The sequence below is a fragment of the Apodemus sylvaticus genome, chromosome 10 (genome assembly GCF_947179515.1).
Source record: "Apodemus sylvaticus chromosome 10, mApoSyl1.1, whole genome shotgun sequence".
NCBI lineage: Eukaryota > Metazoa > Chordata > Mammalia > Rodentia > Muridae > Apodemus > Apodemus sylvaticus.
The window spans coordinates 44,224,073-44,240,751 of record NC_067481.1 but is presented as its reverse complement, the minus strand read 5'-3'; the positions used below and the strand labels follow the sequence as shown (position 1 = coordinate 44,240,751).

The 16,679-nt window shown below is 39.5% G+C and overlaps 1 protein-coding gene across 4 annotated transcripts in view; it reads left to right on the top strand.

Moving 5' to 3' along the window:
- Nf1 (neurofibromin 1) overlaps window positions 1-16,679 on the top strand; it is a 256,323-nt gene that overhangs the window by 144,937 nt on the left and 94,707 nt on the right. For all 4 annotated transcript variants that reach the window (XM_052196154.1, XM_052196153.1, XM_052196155.1 and 1 more), the window contains 2 exons: window positions 1,115-1,261; window positions 4,596-4,706. In XM_052196154.1, the coding sequence (XP_052052114.1) occupies window positions 1,115-1,261; window positions 4,596-4,706 (258 nt within the window). The remainder of the gene's footprint in view (window positions 1-1,114; window positions 1,262-4,595; window positions 4,707-16,679) is intronic.

The following is a 16,679-nucleotide window of genomic DNA, read 5'->3' as shown; positions in this document are numbered from 1 at the left end:
TGCCTCCCAGGTGCTGGGATTAAAGGCGTGTGCCATCGCTGCCTGGCCAATAACCTGGGACTTTTAAAGATGAACATTCTCTTTTTTTCATGATTTGAATATATATGCACAGTCTGCTAAGATTTTAAATGTGCTACTTTAAAAATGATACATATTTCAAACATGAACATATAGGAAGTGATTTGACAGTTTCATGTCTGCCAACTAGACTGAATAGCCTGTGATTTTGATATATCCACAAGTCTTTATAACATTTATTTGTTGAGAGTGAGAGGAAAGAAGAGGGGGACGGGGAGAACACACACCAAGTATTCAGATATATAAGCCTTTGGGGCTATTCTTTTTTTTTTTTTCAATTCGATATATTCTTTATTTACATTTCAAGTGATTTTTTTCCCTTTCCTGGATCCCCCCTCCCCGAAAGTCGCATAAACCCTCTTCCCTCCCCCTGTTCCATAATCCAGCCCTTCCCACTTCCCTGTTCTGGGATTCCTCTGCACTGCTGCACTGAGCTTTTCCAGGACCAGGGGCCACTCCTTTCTTCTTCTTGGGCACCATTTGATACGTGCATACGTGTCTTGTGTATTCCAAGCTTCTAGATATTCAGATTGCCACACTGCTCTTCTGGTTTGTTTACTAGCACCCATGACAAGTAGCTCACAACTGCCTCTTAATTCCTGCTTCAAAGGAATACCAACTTCTGGCCTCATACACATGAATAAAATAAATAAATCTTTAAAAACATGGTATGACACCAGCATTTGGGAGGCTGAGGCAGGCGGATCATGAGTTTGAGGTTAACCTGAGCTAATTATAGTTACCCATGGTTACATAGGCTCATGTCCTAAACACTGTTTTTGCAAGATTATTTTTACCATAAGAAGAAATGGATGAGAATGTTACAAGTATCAGCTTTACAAAAAAAAAAAATTGAACTCAAAACAATAAATTTTACAGGTGGGAAATAATCATGTTTCTAAGATCTGACATCTTTCAGTGCTGCAGTCTTACAAATCAGGCGGGAACAAGTAGTTAAAATAAAAGCAAGCAGTGACAGCCTAAAGGACTGTCAGATTCCCCAGCTAATGTGAAGTGCATTTTCTGTTGTCACCAGGGACCATAAAGCTGTTGGAAGAAGGCCTTTTGATAAGATGGCTACACTTCTTGCGTATCTGGGTCCTCCGGAGCACAAGCCTGTGGCGGATACACACTGGTCCAGCCTTAACCTTACCAGTTCAAAGTTTGAGGAATTTATGACCAGGTAAAACACAGCTTTGAAAGGATGAGTATGTTTTAGGGGCTGAAGCAAAGGTTATCACCAAATACTTACTGCATGTGCTTATGCTGCATTAACATAACATTTTGTTCTGCTTTGACATACTGATTTTCTTATCAAAAGAATGATGTCTTACAAAAAGCTTTGCTTTTTTTTTTTAACGTTTGTTTATATGTGTGTGTGTCTGTGTATGTGTGTATGTGCTGTTGCCCACGTAAAGTCAGAGAACAACCTATGGGACGCAGTTCTCTTCTCCCATCATGTGGGTCCCGGGGACCAAGCACAGGTTGTCAGTTCAGTGATGAATACTTTTTAAAGGTCTCTTCGGTGTGGTCTTTATTTAATACTTTAAAGAACATATAGATAGCATTATTTTCATATTATAGTTATAGAAAATACATTAAATGGACATAACTTATTAACCTGAATTCACACCTGTTTTATGGTTCTTTTGAATTTAAATCCTAAGTTCTTATTACCATACTGGTATCTTTTTGAATCCTTCAAAAAGTTCATGGTTTTAATTTTGTTTAGATTAAGGCCCAGAAAATGTAGTATACTTAAATATTGCTTCAACAAACATTTCTCTGAGCATTTATTTTACATCCTATTTAGAGGACTCTAATCTATCAACTAAAAGATTCTCGCAGTTAGACACACACTTGATGTTTGCTAAATATGTATTTTTTTATGTTTCACAAATGGTACATTGTGGCTGTTGATTGTTTTATTCCTAGGGTGTGCCAATGACAGAAGGAAAACATTCTCATCTGATAGTCACAAATTAATTTATAAACTAAGTTAGACAGTAAGACCCTGCTTTGGGGAGGTAGGGGGAGGGAAAGGGAAGATAGAGTGAGAAGATCCAATTCAGTATATTTCTATTAAATATTATAGAAGCCACATTTAGTATGATTGGAACAGGCAGAGATATTGGTAGAGTTAATGGATATGAACTTTTCATTTATATCCCATAATTTGTAAATCTCTTAAAATTCTGATAAACACACCGAGTTTTAGCAGAATATATAAAAATTAAGTATGTTGTTTCAGAAATTTATTTCAGTACAATGAGAATTAATTGTGCAAAAGTATTCAGAATGTTGGATGGACGAGAAATCATGCTCGTGCTGTTTGTGGAGGTGTGCATGCACAAATCAAGGAAGGAAGGAAGGAAGAACTTTCCTGTGCGAGGTGGGGTGTGTGAAGAGGGGCAGCTGTTGGGCTTAATTCTGTCTGTTCTCCTTGAGGCTGTGGATGGGAACAGTGTGGGCGGAGGGTAAGACTTTTGTCTTACTAGATATAGGGTTGCCGTATAATAATTAAAAGTTCACTTATCTCAGTCTAAATAACTTTGCTACTTGTAGCTGACCTGCCTTCTGAGTTCCTCTCTGAGGCCAGAAACTGAAGCCTTTGACATTTAGCACCACATGCTAAAACAGCAGGAGATTAAATAAATCTTAATTGCTAGAGCTTTTTCCTTTTTGTCCTGATGCCTCTTGCTTGTCAGGCTAGGGGGAAGTTTGGAGCAGTAAACTTCTATTGAACCAGGAGAAGAGAATCATCCTTGCAGAAGGAAGAACTTTTACATAAGCAAATATACATAAACTCACATAAATTCATATACAGATTCATATATGCACATTTATACATTTACATTTAAATTAGTTAAGCCCAGCTTACATACATTCTCATAATTACATACTTAAACACGCACATTTGTACTTACATAAGCATTTGAAGCAAAAGACCAAGTACCAGTGCAGAAAGAACTCACTTATTCTGGATGGAAAATGAACTCCAATCTTTATTTTATTTTTTTATTTATATATATATATATATATATATATATATATATAGCTTCTGTCCTTTTATTGCTAAATAAATTTAGCCCAAGTCTGTAAGAGGAAAGCTTTGTTTTCTTTAGTTCCTTGCTATTAAGGAAAGATCTGTTCTTTTGAACAGTAAGGAGAAGCCTCCCTGTTCCTTCTGCATTCTCCTAATCTTGCTCTCTCCTCCTGCCCTGATGTCACCATAATGCTCTTACTCTCAGTGTCTTTTCTCCAATGCTATGCCTTTACTTGGAAGTTTTTCTTGAGTTCAGTTCTGTCTGAAAAATTCTCTTGTGTCTTGACTAAAAAATCATCCTCAATTCTGTTCTAAAAAGTTCTGATCAGATCAGCTAAAAAGTTCTTCTCAGCTCAGTTCTCTCTTGTCTTTGTCCTCAGCACTTATACATCTTTTTGAATACATGATCCCATTGTAAAAAGTTCATCACAAGTTTACACATAAATTCACATCATAAATTGAAATAGAATCTTACAACAGAGAATGTTTGCATGCATATACATTAGGAGTAATTATCCTGCTAAACATTCATATGTGTCATGGTCCCATGGGTTCATAGAGAGTTGAAAACCATAACTAAGTTATTAGTGAAGTTTTGTATACATCCAGTCAACATTTTATCTTCTGTCCTAGTACCTATAATAAATTGTAGTTTCCTTTTTATGCCTTTGGTTAATGGTTTTACAACCTCTTGAAATGTACTCTTGAGTAGTAGAATGCTTGCTAGTAGAAGCAATTAACTGATGACACATGGGAGACTGGCAGAGTTCTCATTGCAGTTTTGACTGTCAGAAAGGACCTAATAGCAGACCCACTATGAAAGAGCTTAACAAATACTGACATAATTTTAGGATTTCTTATAGTATCATCAGAAAGAATTGAGAAGTCATCTGTTTGTCTATATAACATCACTACAAAACAGTGCATCTTCATAGATCTTCAGAGATCTGTTCAAAAGGATGGGCTAATACCTAGTGATTGTCATATATGTAATAATAACAGGAAAAGTATATAAATAATAGGATTCTTTCCTAAAATGAGTTTCTTCTGAGCCGTGCCTATGGGAGCAAATATGTTGTGGATTATTTTAATCCTCCAAGCCAGACTATCTCAGGAAGTTCACCTGCTAGTTATTAGCTTGTCCTATAATGGCTTCTGACACTTTTGCATCTCTTTAAAATTCATAAATGAAAGGATTGATGAACTAAACTTGCAAGGAAAAACAAACTAAAAACCTTTTATCTGGAAAAAAAAAATAGCATGGTGAAAGGTGACCACCATGCAGCCCTAGAGGTGGTGAGTGCTTCCCAGAGAGTCATCTTGACTCAGGAATACACTGTTATTTTGCCCTTCAGAAAACTGGTTGGTTTTTTTTTCAGTATTTTGTTTTTCTTTATTGTTGATTAATCATATTTTTCTTTAGCTACTCAACAATTGTGTAAAGACTAAGTGACTCTGCTCTTTGTTTTAGGCACCAGGTACATGAGAAAGAGGAATTCAAGGCCTTGAAAACATTAAGCATCTTCTACCAAGCTGGCACCTCCAAAGCTGGGAATCCTATTTTTTATTATGTTGCACGGAGGTAAGAAATACATTTTAGTCTTTTTTAATAGAGGTCTACAAGTGATAGCAACTGAAGAAAGGTGATAGGATTTTTTCCCCTTTTTTGAATTAATAGCCCTTACAGCCATGCCTCCCTAGATAGTCTGCTCACTACTAGGTGTTTGTTTGAGAGTATTCACTTCGTATTGTTGTCTTCACTACATCTGATGTTAAGATACCACCACAAAGAGTTACTGTCAGAGTGAAAAGTCTTTCAGGTATATTCTGATTTTATAATATCTGCAACACAAAAATCAGAGCCCTCCACACATACACACTTAAGAAAGAAAACAGTATATCATGTGAAGCTGTATCAGAGTAATTTTATCAGAGTGATTTAAGAAAGAATTCCTGGAGCTATAGGAAATGGCTGTAAGGATGGACAGGGTGGCCTGGGAAATAGACTGTGATATACCCAGCCATGCTGTGAGCTCCTCCTCCTCCTCCTCCTCCTGTTCCTCCTCCTCCTCGGTGACAGGCTTGCCTTGCCTTTTCTGCCTTGTGAAAATGAACGAACAGGGGACAGTACTTGGTTAGGCTCTCCTCTTCCCACAAGAATGCCACAACCCACAGTGGCTGAACTTGGACAAGAAGTGATGCTACACAGTGACCAGTGATGTCAGAATGTCAAGGGCAGTCTAGCAGCTCTGTTAAGTCTTCCCAAACTTAACAGAAATGGAGGCATTATGTTTACTGACTCGTGGTCATGAAAAGCAAAAACCTGGCAGAGGTGGAAAAATTATACAAAATGGGAAAAGTAAGAAGACTGAGAAATGTGAAACATTGTTTAATTAGATCTTCAGCTGTTCAGAGCACTGGGTAACTGGGGAATAGAAAAGGAGAAGAAAAATACATTTGCCTTTGTCCTTTTTAACAACTTTAAGCAATATCTTCTAATTCTAGGCAAATGTGTTGGTACATTTCTAAATAGAGCATTTAAGAGGCCAAGGCAGGAGGACTGTATTGAATTAGAAGGCCACCCTGGGCTACATGCTGAGATCTTGTCTAAAAAGACCTCCTCCAAAAAATGGGAGGGGAAAAAACTACCCCCCTTATCTCTCCACAAAACTGTTCTTGGTTGCTCTTTTTAGGATAGTTTTAGTTTTCTATTGCATTTAAGCCATGTCAGTATTTTAACTTTAATCTTTAGTACTTTCCCTGCTATCTCTAAGTTGTTTTTGGTTTTGGTTTTTGGTTTTTTGGTTTTTCGAGACAGGGTTTCTCTGTATAGCCCTGGCTGTCCTGGAACTCACTCTGTAGACCAGGCTGGCCTCAAACTCAGAAATCCACCTGCCTCTGCCTCCCAAGTGCTGGGATTACTGTCGTGCACCACCATTGCCCGGCTATATCTAAGTTGTGAGGACTGGTGAGAAGGGTGGTTGGTGTGTGCCTCACTCCCAGCCCCCTTTGAATTCTTTGTAGTTTAAAGGTAGCAAAATGTTGTAGAACATTCGAAAATTGGGTTTTATCTTCCCCTCTTAATGATAAAGAACTGTAAGTTTGTGGTCTTTCCTGTGGTGGTCTAGCAAAGGAAAAGCAGATGGGCCTGTCCTTTCAGTGGGTTTCTAAATTATGTCTGTACAGCATAGATTTGAAGTTGCCAGAGATTTCCAGTGTGGTTTGAAATTGCCACGAATTTCCTGTCTGCTGCTTATTAGGTGTTCTGACTGTTCATTTTTGAGAAGGAAGAAAATATGCTGTTAAACCTCTGTGCCTCTTCCTGTGTGATTTTTTTCTTACAAACTAAGTTTCATGTTTTCTTTTTCTTTTCTGGATATGATATTGCTAAATCAAATTTTCAGTACTTAGGGGTTTTAGTTTTTTGCTTTATGTTTTGAAATGTGTCCTTACCAAATAGCCTGTCAGGCCTATAACTCAAGATCATTCTGGTTCAGCCTCTGCAGTTCTGGATCTTTGGGGGCTTTTTTTAAATGTATATGAACATGCTTGTCTGTCTGTGAATCCTGCTGCCTTCACAGGCTCCCCTGGAGCTGAAGTTACATGCAGTTCTGAGCTACCGTAATGTGGGTGTTTGGAATTGAACCTAGGTCCTTTGGACACACAGCTAGTTTTCTTAGCAGTAGAGCCATCTCTCCGGCTCCTGAGTGCTGGTCTTAAAGCCATGTGTCACCATGCCTGGTGCCTTTGATTTCTGAGAGCTAGTAGAGCTCCTGGCCCTCACTTTCACTGGGTATGATGCCTACCTCCAGGACAAAGGGGCACAGTGGGAAGAGCAGAGAGAGGCCCTGTTTCTCATTGTGACAATAAGTAAAGGCCTTATCTGTACAGCCTTCTGTGACAAGTGGCTCTGGAGTCTGGCTTCTTTGCTGTCTACAGACATTTGAAGTTTAAATGTCTTTTTAGCCTCATCTTGACACCATTTGTCTATTTTTTCCCTGTCATCTTAAGTATCTCCCTTTCTTTCCTACTGTCCTCTTTGAGAGTCACCTGTGAGATCTGAGGTATTTTAGTGTAGACTTTGGTTATTACCAAGTCTCTCTTATTTTATCAAGAAAGTGGGCCTAAACAAAAGCATGAATCAAGAGCCACACCAGGAGTCACATAACCAAAGCACAGCTGCAGCTGTTTCTTGACTTTATTCTGTGCTTAACTCCATTCCGTGCTTCTCTGAGTTCTGTCATTTCAGCCTTAGCTCAGCCAGTGACCCTTCATTACCTCAGTATAGCATACCTGAAGTTCTCGACGTGTTGTTCAGCTGAGAGTGCCTTTGTTAGGAAGACCTTCTGTGCTAGGTGATGACCAGCCAATAAATATGAGGCTGTGCTAAGCCACATGCATTTACCGGCCCAATAGCCATGTACTACTTCAAAGTGTAACTATTTAGTGTTCATCAGTGACTGTCCTTACATACAGGTTTTAATTATTTTAAATTGGATATGTATGATCTCGTTTTACCATCTGTTAAAATAGCCTTGTATTAAGTTTTATTTATTTTTATTATTTTATTTTATGTATATGTGTGAGTACGCGCGTGCGCGCGCGCGCGCGCGCGCACACACACACACACACACACACACACACACACAATCATGTATGCCTTATGACCCTGAAGGACAGAAAGGGTTGTAGCTGCCAGTGGTTTGTGGTTGTCCAGCCTAAGAAGCCCTTGTCTCACACTTCAGTAGCAGCTCCGGCTTTACTGGCTGGTCTTGAGTTACTTGTAACTTTCTTAAGCTGTCACTTTAGCAAGGAACAGGGATTGTTTGGTTCTTCAGGCATGGGCCATGAGTATGCTTAGAGCTCAGCAGTAAAGCGGGGTGTACATAGATGGCAATAGCATATTTCTGTCATTTGCTGCGTGCATGCATGTCTGTGTGTGTGTGTGTGTGTGTGTGTGTGTAAGTGGAATTAAAATTTTAAAACCTAAGCATTTCAGTTGAGAGTTTCCTCTTTGGGATACTGTTATTCACAACTGTTTGGGGGAGGGCATTAATACAGACTCATATTTACTTAATACTTTCTCCACATCAGACAAACTACATATAGTATATTATATATTTTTTGTTTCATCCTCATAATAACCTTCTGAGGTATTATTTGCAATCTTTGACATATTGACAGAAACTCAATCCTAGTTATCAGAAAAATCTAAATAACAGCATATTCTAAGCCCTTGAGCTTCCACATCAGAATCTAGGGGCAAGTCTTCTTTTTTATTTTTTGTTCATCAATTTATTTATTCACTTTACATCCAGTCACAGCCTCCCTCCTTCCTCTCCCAGTCTCACCCCTACAAATCTCTCCTCCCATTTCCCCTTCTCTGAGGAGAAGGGGACCCCCCCCCATACTACCCACACCTGGGACATCAAGTGGCAGCAGGACTAGGTATATCCTTTTCCACTGAGGCCTGACCAGGCAGTCCAGATAGGAAAGGGAATCCAGTGGCAGGCAACAAAGTCAGAGACAGCCCCTGCTCTAATTGTTAGGGACCCACATGAAGACAAAGCTTTATATCTGCTATAAATGTGTAGGGGGCCTAGATCCAGCCCCTGCATGCTCTTTTCAGCCTTCCATGGGACCAGGTTGACTCTGTATGTCTTCTTGGGGTGTCCTTGACCCCTCCGGCTCGCTCAGTCCTATCCCCTACTCTTCCACAAGGCTCCCCCAACTCCTGATGTTTGGCTGTGGGTCTCTGCCCCCGCCTCCCTTCACTGCTGGAAGAAGCCTCTCAGGAGACAGTTATGCCAGGCTCCTGTCTGCAAGCACAGCAGAGTATCATTAATAGTGTCAGCGGTTGGCTCTCTCCCATGGGATGGATCTCAAATTGGGCAGTCATGGGTTGGCTGTTCCCTCAATCTCTGCTTCATCTTCATCCCTGTGCATCTTATAGGCAGGACAAATTTTGGGTGGAAGGTTTTGTGGGTAGCTTGATGTCTCCCTCCATTGGAAGACCCACTGGCTACAGGAGGTGGCCACTTCAGTCTCTATATCCCCAACTGCTAGGAGTCTCAGCTAGGGTTGTCCTCATAGACTTTGGGAGCCTCCCCCAATCCCAGATCTCTGGCTAGTCCCAAATATGCCCCCCACTGGTTTCTGACCTCTCTCTCTCAAACCTTTCCTGCCCCTTCCCCACTTGATCCCCATCCCTATTCCCCGCCTTACTCCATCCTCTAACCACCTCCAGGGTCTGTTTCATTTCCCCTTCTGAATGAGATTCATGCATCCTTGGGGACAAGGCTTGTAGTTTGCATATTTAGACTGGCACCCCCAAATGACCCATCTGTAGTCAATTTGCGTCATTTGGGGGTGCCAGTCTATTACTGCGTCATTACTCTTGATAGCTCAGCTAGTTAGAATCATCACTGAGTTCCAAACTAATCTTAAGTCCTAAGTCACTGTATCAATAACTATAGGAATTATTACTGTTAGCATGCTGAATTTGTTAAGTTAAACCCATCCTTGTATATAAACATAATAATCTAGCCAATGTTCCTTTAATCTCAGTTCTCAGTCCAAAGTAGAAGCAGGTGAGTCTCTATGAGTTTGAGGCCAGCCTGGTCTACATAGTCAGTTCCAGGACAGCCAGGGCTATGTACAGAGACTCTTAAGGGAAGGAGAGAAGGAGGTGGGAAATGGACAGAAGGAAAAGGATGGAAGAAGATGGAAGCAGGGAGAAGAAGAAAAGGGGAGGAAAAAAAGTTCAGCTAACAGTCAAGAGACATTTTCCTAGATAAATGAGTTCTTAGTTCTAAGCATCTGATTCTCAAACAATCTTTTGAAACCCAAGTCAGTACTTACTCAAAATATGTCCCTATCATTGAATCAGCAGTATTCTGCTTTAAAAATGTACTGGGATGGTCCATGTTAACGCACTTTTAAGACAATAGTGTCCCGCAAATGGGTGTGCTTGTAAAAGCTTGACTAGTGTTATTCAGTCTATTCAATTAAAACAATAAAATACAAAACAGCTTCAGCTTCCCCTAACCCCTCTTTATCTCCCAGTGCCCCCTGGCTTAAATGCCACCTCCATATTTTCTGTCTCTTATCTTTAATACAGACATTCGAGTTTGATTCTGTTTTGCAAACATTTAAAACACAATGTGATGTTTTGCTCATTTTGGCATTTAATAGGGCACTACACATTTATAGGAAGGAAATTATTTTATTAATTTAACATTTAAATTATACAACTAAAACTTGCTGGGGTTGGGGATTTAGCTCAGTGGTAGAGTGCTTAACGAGCAAGAGCAAGGCCCTGGGTTCAGTCCTCAGCTCTGGGGGAAAAAAAAAGACAAAACTTACCAAAAACCAAATCATACTAGAATAATGATAATTTCTTCCACAGTAAATTAAAATAAATCTTATTTTCTTAGTGTGCTTGTCATTTAGTACCTGATATGAGGGACCGAAGTGAGCAGACATTCTGGCTCATTTCTGCCTGAGTGTGTACAAAAGAGTAAAAATACTGCACAGAAAAAGAGAGTGAATGTTGAGGATTGGTGTGAGTGGTGTGCTGCCGCCTGCTGCAGTCTGTGCAGTCATGTTTATGCAAGGACTTGAGGACATGTTTCCTTGCCAGGTGCTCTTGGAGATTGAACCGCTTCCAAGCTGTGTTGTATTCATGGTAGAAGATGAGAGCATCCCAGGACTCGAGTTTTCTGTAGAATTTGAGGTTGTTGTTGTTATTGTTGTTGTTGTTGTTGCTGTTGTTGTTGTTGCTGCTGCTGCTGCTGTTGTTGTTGCTGCTGTTACTGTTGTTGTTACTGTTGTTGCTGTTGTTGAAATCATTCCCATAGTCTGAGCATATATGAGGAGCATGCTGACCGTGAAGGAATGCTTGATCATCATTTTTCTTTGCTTTAAATTGATCATAAGATTTAATACTCAGTTCACAAACACATAGACAGTCACATATCTTTAATTGTGTCTATTTAGTATATTCACATAATATAAATGGACTTTTAAATTATTCATTAATAACAAGCTTCCTTTCTGTTCATCTCCTGATAGAAGACCTGTTTTCTATCTAGGTCACTAACTTCAGGAATAAGCATTCTGAATACTAGAATGAGCTTGATTTTGTTTCCCTGTTTTGCAAACGAGTTAAACATGAGGCATTTGAACCAGTAAGAGCGGGGTGGGTGTGAGGATCAGGACAGCAGCAAAGGAGCACCCACCCTACAGACCCCGGTGGGAGGGGAAAGCAGCAGCAGCAGCAGGAGGAAGAAGGCAGGCAGTAGTACTCCCTCTTGGCATGTCTGTGGCTTTTCGCTTAACAATTTAAGGATTAGCACTGCAAATTAGAATATTACTTTTAAATCTGTACAACAAAAATAGAAGGAAAAAAAACCAACCATAAGTCAAATGATTTCCCCAATGCTAAGGTTTCCTTCATTTTAACCTTCTTTGAGGGTAGAAGAGAGCAAACAGCTAGCTGTTAGAGAATCCCTTTTTAAAAAGGAAATCTAGAATTGATTAAAAGTGAATCTGCCATTTTACAACTGCGCCTACACAAGGGTAGCATGTCTAGAGACACCTACTTTAAAGTGAGCAGACCTGCAGAGCCTGAGTCTGAGTCCTAGGCCAGGTTCTTTAGCTGGTAAGGATGGTAACACCAAAGGGGTTATCTGTAGGCTACTTTTCTTTCAGCCTGTATTCAAATCTAATAGCTTACTACATCTGTGATAAGCAGACCCCTATTTACCATGAATAAATATTTTTTATTCAAATTTTAGACTTTAGGAATATATACAAGAACTTCCATTTCATTCTAATACATAGTTAAACATTTTCAAGCTACTATTACCTGTTGATTTGGTGAACTGTCTTTGAAGATTATGAATTCAGCCCTTGTCTGGTGTCCTGGAGAATGATCCTGAAAGGGAGTCTCTTCTCTCTGAGTTTTAAATAATAAAGCTAGGAGTCGGTCACGTGCTTGGAGCCTCGCCTCTTCAGTATTCAGATACTGTGGAAGTATCTGAATGAGTGTTTCCAAATATCTAGTGTAAACAGCAGACTTTGAAAGAGATTAAGGAATTCAAATAAAATCTTTGTAAAGTCTATCTACTTAAAGGACCCAGTGAATAACTCACTAAATTTAATCTTTCTGTATGCACCTGAATAGATTGTTTCATTGGGTTGACTCTAAGTAGATGAATATACTTTGCTTTATAATTATGATTTCAAACCAAGTAAGAACATTAGTGATTATTTTAAAATAATTTAGGAATTTTACATCTTAGGAAATTAAATGTTGGTAAATAAAAGGTAAAAGTAGCCTCTCAGACAAGAAGTTAAACTGTATTCACACGGAACTTTAAAGAAAGAATTAGACATGGAAGTGATAGTGTAAGACTGAATTACAGAAGTTTGCTTTTTAAAAAAATGTCCTAAACCACCTCTCTGAGGAGATGAAGTCAGTTCTTTACAGGGAAATAGGGTTGTATTAACAGTTTTGTTTCCCTGGCAAGCACCATGAGTATAGCAGGGCCGCACAGAGGTGGCGCCCCGCCAGAAAGTCACTGTGTGAGTGGCAGAGGGACAAGCTAGCACAGGTCCCTTCCTTATTCTGCGGTGAGGTTTCCCCTCCTTTTGAATAAATAGGCAAATGCTTGCTAAGTCTCACCTCATGGAGGGTTGCTGTGATCATACTTAGGAAATAAACAAAAGAAGCCTCTTGGCAACCAGAGAAATGCTGTAAGTCAGTGACTAAGACAGTGCCTGGTCCCAGGCCTCACCTAATTGCTTGCTTATTCTGAGGATTTACTCTAGGAAATGTAGTTGAAATGGTTGTAGTGATGTTTACTCCTTGAGCTAACTGTGGCCCAGTAATTATGTTTTTTAACCCTGATCTTTTGCATTTATTCTTTTATTTTTTCCTTTGAGACAGAATTTCCTGAGCATCTGCCCTTGAATTCACCATCCTCTTCCCTCACATTTCCGAGTGATGAGATAGGGTCTCTTGTATCCCTGGGTCTTCTCATAATCTATTAATTTCATTTATCATTTAGCCAATGGCTAGCTCTCTAACTTTGGGTTTCTCATTATCTTATCTTTTTTATTAATCTTAATGATCCCAAACAAACAAAAATTATTTACAATTTCAGACTTGATAGACTGTCAGACATATTGTCATCGTGTCTGAAGTTTTTTCCTTCTGTGTTCAGAATTCCTCCTGTGGAGGTATAACTCTGATGTTAATACCCCTTTTCTATGTATGAACCTTCCCTAATTCTACAGTGAAGAATTAGTCATTTTAGGAAATTACAGCTATCAGAGTCTGGGTTTTTTCTTCCCCTGCCATCAGGTCAGGCACATGTCTTTGCATTTTCTCTACCTTCTAGCATAGTAAGTAGTTATTAAGAATAGGAGACAATAAGCACTGGGTTTTTTTTTTTTGATTCATAATTTCTTTTTTTTCTTTTTTTTTATTTATTGATATATTTTTTATTTACATTTCAAATGATTTCCCCTTTTCTGGGTCCCCACTCCCTGCAAGTCCCATAAGCCCTCTTCCCTCCCCCTGTTCCTCCATCTACCCCTTCCCGCTTCCCTGTTCTGGAATTCCCCTATACTCTTGCACTGAGTCTTTCCAGAACCAGGGGCCACTCCTCCATTCTTTTTGGACATCATTTAATTTGTGGATTTATTGAAAACCTGTCAGTTTCTTTCTCTCTTATGATAGCATTAGTAATGTCTGAAGTAGCAACTATTGGTCATTTGACTTATTTCCTCTGTGCCATAAACATACATTCACAAGTCATAGGCCTAAATTTAAGAGCCCACTTCTACTTTCTGGCTCTTGTTTGGTAGGTCCTATGTGCATTCATCTCTGACAACCAAGAGTTGAATCAATAGAAGTTTGACAATCAAATTATTTGGAACACTTTACCCGGGATGATATGAGACTTGGACTTGGTATATTTGCGCTTCTTATCTCCTTTCAGCATATCACCATAGCACTCCTGTCAGCCTTGTGGTTAACTACCTGAGAATGTACCTGAGTGCTGGTGACATGAGTTGTGTGACTTGTCCCGGGTGGCCTATTTCTAGTTACACTAGACAAAGAGGGACATGACAAACCAAAGGAGCTATTCATTCAAGTTGTGCTAATGGTGTTTCAGGAGCATCAGTGACTCAGTGTGCAGCTTCACCAAACCCCTCTCCAGCATCAGTGATGAATCTCAGTTGCATGCCTGGAGTCTTCTCCCCCCAGCAACTTCTTACCCTTAGTGTAGCGTGGCTCCTGAATGTTCCCTCTATCCACATGAGAATGTTAATAGATCCATTTTCATGATGGTTATCATGGCTGTTCTGATCAAGTTGACAATAATCACATCCAGCCCAGAGAAAACAGTTATGTACATCACTTTCTAGCCTGGTGTTTGGCTTTGAACCAGTTCTCCAAAGTTTGGTGGAGAGCTTCTTCAAAACCCTAGAAGACAGTAGAACTAGATGACTCAGTAGAGGTGAGGAATGAACTTCTGTTGTCATAGCTGGGAAAACTTGAGGGTTATTTATAATAGAAGCCCATCTGTGCTGTTTGCCAAACCCCATGTTACTCTACTTTCCATCCTGCTTCTACCGGAGATGCTGATCTGAATGCAGAATTTTATTGGAGTTTTCTCACCTCTGAATTCCACGTGACCAATAGGGAATACAAGGAGACTGAAGAAAGAAAGGGTAGGTGAGAGTGTATTCTCTTGGTCACCAGGGCTGGCCACGTCCTTCCACGAGATGATGGTTTGTTAGATAATCCCCTCTCTGAATTTGCTTTCTGGTAACTGCTCCACTTCAACTGGTATTTCTAACCTTTTTTTGTAATTGTCTTAAGCGCTGCCTTAGCCTTTTCATGGAACTCTTGGGTCCCAAATTGAGTTTTCCACCAACTAGAATTTTACTTCTACAGATTATGTACTGTATTTTCTTCTACACTCAACTATTTTGAGATAATAACTTTATCTTGCTGCAACGATTTCAAATCAGGGTTATAGATATGCATTAATTTTGAAGATTTATTGTATTAATTGCAAGATTTATGTATACCTTATTAGAATTCCCAACATATGTCAAGTAGAGGCACCATTCATTTAAGAATATGTTAAATTTTTGGGTATGGCAATGCATGCCTTTAATCCCAGCATTTGGGAGGCACTGGGAGATGGACATTCTGAATTTGAGGCCAGGCTGGTCTACTTATTAAGTCTAGGCCAGTCTGGCCTACATACTGAAATCCTGTCTCAAAAACCAAACAGGTAAGAAACATAGCTTAGCAGTTAATACTTGCTCCTCTTGCAAAGGATCTCCTTTGGTTTCCAACACCCACATGGTGCCTCACAACTGCCTGTAACTCCAGTTCCAGGGGATCTGGCCTCTATAGACTGCTAAGTGCACATGACATACATATATACATTCATACATATTCACCAAGCAAACACACACAACATAAATTAACAATAAATAAGTATTTAAATGTTTTGAAAAAATCTGGTAAATTATGTATAGGGGAGAGAGAGAGCACACATGAGTGCAGGTGCTTTCAGCGGTCAGAGGCTTATCTGGACCTGGAGTTATACATAGTTCTGAGCCATCTGGCTTGGGTGTTGAGGACTAAACTTGGGTCCTTTGGAAAGGTAGCATGTTAGCCACTGAACCGTCTCTCCAACCCCTGTATCAAAAGTTATATCATGCTGCAAGTGTGTAGTTATTTGGTTTTGGTTTTCTTACTTTATTGACTTATTTTGAGTCGAGATATTACTTCTGCCCAGACCAACTTAGAATTCTCTCTGTTGGCATTATTGGCTTTGAACTTACGGGACCCCCTCCAGCCTCTGCGTCTTAAATATTGAGATTATAAACATGTACCATGATGCCCAACTTATAAATAAATTTTTACTTGTATTTAAAAGTTTAATATTTATAAAGCATGTTGACAATATATAGCACAGAAAAAATGACTTTTGGTGTTTCCTTTTTTAAAGATGTATTTCTGTTGTTTTTAATTATGAGTAGGTTTGTGTGTCTGTGTGTGGGTATGTGCATGTAGGTGCTTGTGCTGCAGGAGGCTGGAGAAGTCAGATCTGGAACCTGAGTTCTAGAGAGTTGTGAACTGCCTGATTAGAGTGCTGGGGACTCTTCTACACAAGTAGCATACAGTCATTACTACTGAGCCATCTCTTGAGAACAGTATTGCTTTTAAACAAATTATTTGAAAACTTCCCAAGACAGTAAATATACAACTATCCAAAACAGCAGACTACTGTTAGATTTAATCCTGATTAATATTTTCAATTGCACATAAACCATAATTTTCTTGGCTTAGAAATATAATACAGAAAAAAAGACACGCTTACCCTAGATTAGATAGATCTATCTTAGGCCAGAGGTATATCAGTCAGTAAATGGCTTCTCTAGCATGCATAAGGTGAGTTTGAGACCAGCATGGGATATGTAGGACCCTGTTTGAAAAACAAAACAAACAAGCAAGTAAACA